The following is a 6,901-nucleotide window of genomic DNA, read 5'->3' as shown; positions in this document are numbered from 1 at the left end:
TGCCGAAATCATCACCCCTCCTCCAATATGTTTAATACGTGGTATGAGGTGTTTGATATGTGTTTGGTTTTCACCAAACATGGCATCATGTCCAAAAATCTCCATTTTCATCTCATCTCTCCAAAGGAGATTGTTCCAGTCTAGTCATTTTTGTTAAGATGAAAATTTTTTTGCTCTAAAGTTCTGAACATCACTAGAGTGTATTCTGAAGGAAGCATGGAAGTCAGGGGTTGAGAGAGACAAAGCATTTATCCTGCAGAGTGTAATGACTAGAGAGTCAGCATGTAGGAAAAAGCAGCATTCACATCAATGTGTTGAATTAAAGTTCTAGGAACACAGAACTTCTTAGACTGTAAGACAGTTCATCAGAACATAGACTATTGACAGATGAGGACAAAGAAGGCCTCTGACTTTTTGTTTCTTTGTCAGATAGATGTGCCAACTTTCCAAGATCTAATTGAAAAACCAGTACAGAACATAAAACCAGATGAAAGGATTAGCTGTCAGTGCTGAGGTAAAACATCAAAACAGTTTAACTGTTTGCAGCACTGTTCAAGGTTTCCATTCACAGCAAACAGATGTGATTATGGCACAGCCTAAATGAGATGTTCACTTTTCTATCAGTTCATTTTGACATAAGCCAGAATGTTTACAACATTTATCTTTATTGTTGCGATTCATTAGCTCCTATGTTAGTATCCATTAGTATCCACCTTTAATGTATGACTCTGTGAAGCAATCATTAAGCTTGTCATTCTCTCACTGTTTTTCTTGGAAACCATCCATCATTCCCACTGTGTGAAATCTCACTCTTTCGTGTTCGATCATCACTCTATTTTAATGATAACATAATACTGCTTCAGCTCCTATAAGCATGACAGCAGTGGGCAATTTTTAAATCCTTCTTCTTTTGATAAATGTGAACTGTGCAGAAAAAGTCCTTCACGATGAGTCTTGCTATTAAAAGGATCATTACAGGCTATGATTCTGCATATGTAATAAAGATCATGCAGACTACCATTACAGCTAAATACTGGTGCTGCTGCTAGGTCTACCAGTGATTATCATGAATGAATATTTACACCTCAGGACTCAAACATTTCAAAAAGTAATGCAATCAGATTACTTGCGTACCGCGATGAATGACACACCCTAATTTTGCATCATCAGTGTTAGTTGTTGAGCCTATGTTTTTCCTTCCATTGCTGAATTATTAAAGATACTCTCAAGTGTGTGCATTTAGAAGATGTGAAAGAGAGTTTCTAGTATTTGGTCATTTTTTATTGAGTCTCCCAATCAACACTAAAATCTGATCCAGAATCATTTCATCTCATTTCTAAAATAAGTAGCCTAGCTACTTGTCAAATACACTTCAGGGCGAATAACCACTCACATTCAGTGCTAATTTAAATGTCTTCATTTCAGTCAGTCAGTTTATGATCGTGTGTGATCAAAGCTATCAATAACAGCCCACATTAGCTCAATAGCAATAGCTCAGCAACTTCTTAACAAGGAAGCACTTCAAGTTCAAAACAGTTTAAACAAACTCTCAACAACTTTTAAAATGAATTTGATGCAAAATTGCAAAATCTGAATAAAATAGACAATTATCTTGTCTATCACATAGCTCTACGATAAAGCAGCTGGTATTCTTGACTGTTCTACATGTTATTGCACACAATAATGCTTCAACCTCCTCCGATTTACCTTCACATTCATACCTGTGTGTGTGTGTGTGTGTGTGTGTGTGTGTGTGTCATGGGGGTGCGTTTGTGTAACCTCCTGATCACAACTGTTTCTAACAACATCCTTGGTCATAAAAAGGTAATCTCCCCCACACCCAATACATGGCTCAATTCCTGTATTGGTTCACCATACACAACACAGTGAAACCATAAAAAGGGCAGGAAGCTTACCAAACATCAAACAAACCTTCACAAGGGATGTGCTTGTGATAAAACACTACAGCCTCCCCCCAGAACCTCGAGAGGCGGACAAAGGAATGCCTTGATCACAGAATTTGAAACAATGTACACTGTAAACCCGAATCAGTTGACTGAACTTAAAACATTTGTGGAAACTGATTACCTCAAAAGTTTTAAGTACACAAACTCATCTTTTCTAAGTATGGGGTACTCAAAATTTGTATTTATTGTTAACTTAAAATTTTTAAATTATATTTTTATTTTATTAATTGAGCTTTACTTAAAAACTATATACTTTAATTTTAATATTTTTGTGTTTTTTGTAGTTTACTATTTTGATCCAACACAATGCAATTATATTACAAACTAAACGCAAATTATATGATTATTAATTAAAAGATATTTATTATTAAATGTTTGAGTGTAGACTAGTAAAAAAAATTAGAGAAATTCATTTACTTTACATTTTGTTTATTTAACATTTTTTATGGAAATGTAAAAACATCACTTAGTGTTTTTATAAAACCACTAACATGGACATTGGCACCATAAAGTGAGCATTATAAATTCAATGTAGAACATGTATCTTTTTATAAAATCACAAAGGACAACATCAGTCCTAATTGCATCTTTCTCAAAATACATAAATTCAAAATAAAAAGTCAAATACTAATCACTTTTGTTTGAAAAAGAAATGAAAAACAATTTTATAAAATGGGTACAAATAAAGATGATCATCTTCCAAATAACCAGAGCAAAATTAGGTAAACTGATGGAGTTAAATCCACCCAAAGTCCGTAGTAAACTTAAAGTGCTTTAAACAAAGTGCTCAGTAACAGAGTGCATGTCCTAACAAACATTGCCTTATATTCCTTCCAGAACTACTCTTTCAGCAACAAATCATTTTTAAGAGCATGTAGGCAGGGTTTCAGAGGTTTGCCGTCAACAAGCCCCATGAAGATTTTTTGGACAAAGGTAAATGTGTGAACGTGCTTCCTGGGGTAGTCTAAATGCAGAGCATAGATCAAGCCAAACAATAAGGCAAATGCATCTGCAAATCTGGGAATATCACGCATCACCAAGTCGCCTTCCACCACAATGGCCATGCTTGAGGAAGTAAAATGGACTGGACTGGTCTGGGAAGCGCCGTCGGTAACCACTGTGAGAAGGGCAACTGGAGTGTCAATGAGGGTCGACTCGTCCAATGTGTCCGCCTGGAATAGACACAGTATCAATAAGTAAGGTTGGTTTGAGAGAATGTGACAAGCAAGACCTGTAATCTAGCAAAAAATTCAGCAGTGTAGTGGGTTACTTTGTAACGGGTTAGGGTACTCTACTTTTTTGAAAAATGTACATTAACGCGTTAGCTTCTTGCATTACATAATTAGTATGTTTGTTATTTTTCTAAAAAAAAAAAAAAGAAGTCATTTTTTATTTTATGACTTTATCTCAAAAAGAAACTAAATCTTGACTTCAGCCTTGTTTTTGGGGCCACCTGCAGCGTAGCCGAAGTGCTGTGATACGCCTGTGCCCTGCTCCTGACCCTGTGTGTGTGTGTGAGGGTTTTCTAAAGAGAGGGTATTTTGCTTGTACAATTTGGTAGCTGCTAGGGTATTAAATTGTATTTAAAAAAATCCATGGTGTTTTATCTCACTGGCAGAATTTAAGTGATGCAAAAATACACTTACATTACATGTCTTAAAGAATTCTGGGTCCTCCTCCCGCAGGTATACAGGAAGGGCACGAAGCACTGCAGTGCGTTTCACGTTGATATCAGGCGCCTCCTAAAAAGGGAAAAGAAAAGTTCATTGAACACAAAGTTTTCAGGTGTCATTCTTTGGGGAGAATACATGTTTATGAAACTGCATGACATGTGACTCTACATAATTTTGGAGACATTTCTTTTAAGACACAACCTTTCTGTCTCTTATGACAAAGAGTCTGTATCTTACTCATTTGACAAAAATCCTACACAGTATTTTAAAGTAACATACCAGATCAGAGCTGTAATCTGTATAAAACACAGATGTTCAAAGCAAGGAAAAATTGAGTTTTTATCAGTGAAACTTTTAATTTGTGTTAATTTTATCATTATCAATATTCACCTGAAGATCATAATGATTCAGGATGGTTCGCAGAGCCTCTGATATCTTGCCAGTCCGTGCAGCCTTCTGTCTGTATAGAGCCATAAGTCGTGGTGTGTGTCTGTCAAGTTCAGCGTAGAACTGGTTCCGCAGGTTAATGTTTGTGACTCGGTGGAACTCCGCACAAATCTAAAATAAAACAGGACAAAAACATCCAACATGAAGCCAAATTACTGACCAAATTTACATCTTATCATTAAAGAGGAATTGCCCAACTTCTGTCTAACCTTGCTTTATAGATGTCCTATGAATTTTTTTTTTCTTTAAATTGGACCCGAACCACAAGCACAAATGTATCACAAAGCTGAAATATATTTTTGTTTGTTATCTATTATTTATTTATGTGTTATGTATTTATTATCTGAATCTGAAGAGATCTGCTGAACTTGCATTGTTTCATGTTAAACTGAAGAAGAAGAAAAAAATCAAAGCACAGATACCTGAGAGTCAAATCGCAGAGCAGGCCATTTCTCTAAGAAGTTCTTTACCATTGGGTTGTCTTGAACAATTTCATGGCGACGAAGTGCGAAGGTAGTCTGCATCAGTTTTTCAATCATTACTTTGTTGGGCTCAGTCTTCTCAACCTCATTTTTTATCTGGACTCTCATATCCTCCAAACTGACCTGATCTTCTCCTCTTGGAAAGTTTGGGAGGTAGTTCACCTCAGCTCTTCTGGCTCTTTTTATGTTTGAGTGGGGATGCTCTCCTTCAGGGTTGTTAACACTCCTCCTGCCAGCGTTGACAGACACCTCCACACATCCAGATCTGGCTAGCTTGGTGCGATAATTTCCCATCTTGAATTTTAAACTGGTCTTCCAACCATAACTTCCATTCCTACTTCCAGGCTCTTTAAGACATGGATGAGTGGTAACAAGAGCTTCTGCTGCCAAACCGACATCTCCATCACTCGGATAGGCTTTGAAGGTGTGCATCACTGAAGCCATGGTCTCCAAGATGTTGTGCTTTTGGGCTCGAGTCAACTTCAGATGTTTTCCAAACATCTCAAAGGCTCTATTTCCCTCCTCAAGGAGATGTTCAACTTCGTAAGAAAAGGTAGGTACTGGGAAAGTGTCAGGCCAACACTTCAGACGCTGAGCTAAAGGCACATGAGGAAGGATGTCTGTATCAGAACTTGCACAAGAACTGACATCACTTTCAGATCTCAGTACTTTTAGTGTGCCCTTCTCCGGCAACTCTTGAATATCCAGTAGGCAGGTAAGTTGCCCATTAAAGTCGGGGTCTTCGTATTGTAAGGTAAACTCAAAGTCCAGCCTTGGGTTGAGCTTCTCACGGAGTATGGTGATTAGTTCTTCCACCGACTCAGGCCGCTTAGTTAGAGAAACCTTCACAACAACATCTGTGGTGAGGTGAACTCTCAGCAGGAACTTTTGGGATACTGCCATCATCCTATGAATAAAACAAGGAATGGAGATGATTTTTAAAAAATGAATCGTCTCATATATAAAAACACTGTACATCATACCATTAACCTTATTATGGTCAGTGATAATTATATACTCAGCCATCATTACAGCTTTCAAAAATTTCAAAAGTACACTGTACATTTCATGACAAAATAAACACTTAGCATGGTAAAAAAAACAACCTTACAATTACTGCTGTTTACTTTGAGTGCAGTCTTGAATTCTATGGCCGATCATCCAACAGTCCAAAACATAGGTAAGAATTTCAGATGTTACAAAGTCACAGGCCATCATTCCATTTAGTCATGGTAAACAGTAACCCTCTTTTAGTTTTAAGTTTTTACCATATAATCAACATTGTCTCACCATGTATAAATTCTGTTAAGTTGGAAAAAAAAAAAAAGCAAAAAAAAAAAAAAGCACAGAATACATATGAATTTACACTGCAGTTATTTTAAAAAACCAAGCCAAACTGCGGGATAAATCTTTGCAAAGACACATTGTTATGCAATAGTACATAATACATCAGTGAGATACTTGTAATATTGCACAGAACTTCTACTTACAAACTACTTCTTTTACAGGCTGCTGCTTAAGATAGAAGTTGCCACTGCTAGCTAAGTCACTTTTGAATGATGCTAATGAGAAGAAGAAAAAAACCCGGCCGAACAATGAGGCTGCTGTTGTAAAAACGCCAACTTTCTTGCGTTGGCAATGGGTCGTTAAAATATCACTAAGACACTTTCTTTATGTGCAATTCTTATTAAAACTGTGTTTTAATCGGTTAAAACTGTAAAACTGACGATATCATCGGTTTGAAAAAGAGCGCGAACAACAGCGAACAACAATTCACTACCTGGGTCTGTGCTGTTTAACACAACGGCGCATTCAAAAACAAGTTAATGGCTGCAACATATTAATATACTTGCTTTTTTACGGAAAAAATAAACATAACGAAGGTTCCGTTTTACTTACAAGTTTCTCCAAATGTGCTCTCCGGTCACTCGAGAAGGGCAGCCATATTGAACAGAATTTTCTGTCAACGTCGTTCAGGTTAGAGAGAAAACGTCATGACGTCATGACGTACAAATGCGGAGCTCGGAAAAAAAAACATTTACTCAAAAATCATAATTAAAAAAGCAGTATTTACTCTTAACTTCTAAGCCATGTACAATTATAACTGTTTGAATCGTTAAGAGAACAGAAAAGTTTTAAGTTGTTTCAACTTTGTGACGCATTTTAATTGTTGTATCCACAAACTTTATAAGTCAGGTGGACTGTTGGGGTTTACAGTGTAGAGGTGGTAAGCATAAAAATGACAACATTTAAGAATTCACTTTAACAAACTAATCATGGCACCACAGGAACAAGCTCTAGGTACAAGCTCCACACCAGGCAAGACCCCAGT

At 36.8% G+C, this 6,901-nt stretch overlaps 2 protein-coding genes across 3 annotated transcripts in view; one reads left to right on the top strand and one right to left on the bottom strand.

Moving 5' to 3' along the window:
- LOC309710365 (metabotropic glutamate receptor 8-like) overlaps positions 1-6,901 on the top strand; it is a 143,206-nt gene that overhangs the window by 54,253 nt on the left and 82,052 nt on the right. The gene's annotated exons all lie outside the window — the stretch shown is intronic.
- Positions 2,807-6,488, bottom strand: LOC309711530 (uncharacterized protein; the record flags this gene model as incomplete). The annotated part of the gene is made up of 5 exons (XM_082541913.1): positions 6,469-6,488; positions 4,510-5,476; positions 4,031-4,198; positions 3,614-3,709; positions 2,807-3,139 (listed from the first exon to the last, which is right to left on the bottom strand). Exons 2-5 carry the CDS (start codon positions 5,473-5,475, stop codon positions 2,807-2,809), a joined length of 1,563 nt encoding a protein of 520 aa, XP_082398039.1. The 5' UTR covers position 5,476; positions 6,469-6,488.

Source organism: Aulonocara stuartgranti (assembly GCF_965226115.1).
Source record: "Aulonocara stuartgranti genome assembly, chromosome: 7".
Classification (NCBI taxonomy): domain Eukaryota; kingdom Metazoa; phylum Chordata; class Actinopteri; order Cichliformes; family Cichlidae; genus Aulonocara; species Aulonocara stuartgranti.
This window is presented reverse-complemented; position numbering and strand designations above follow the sequence as displayed.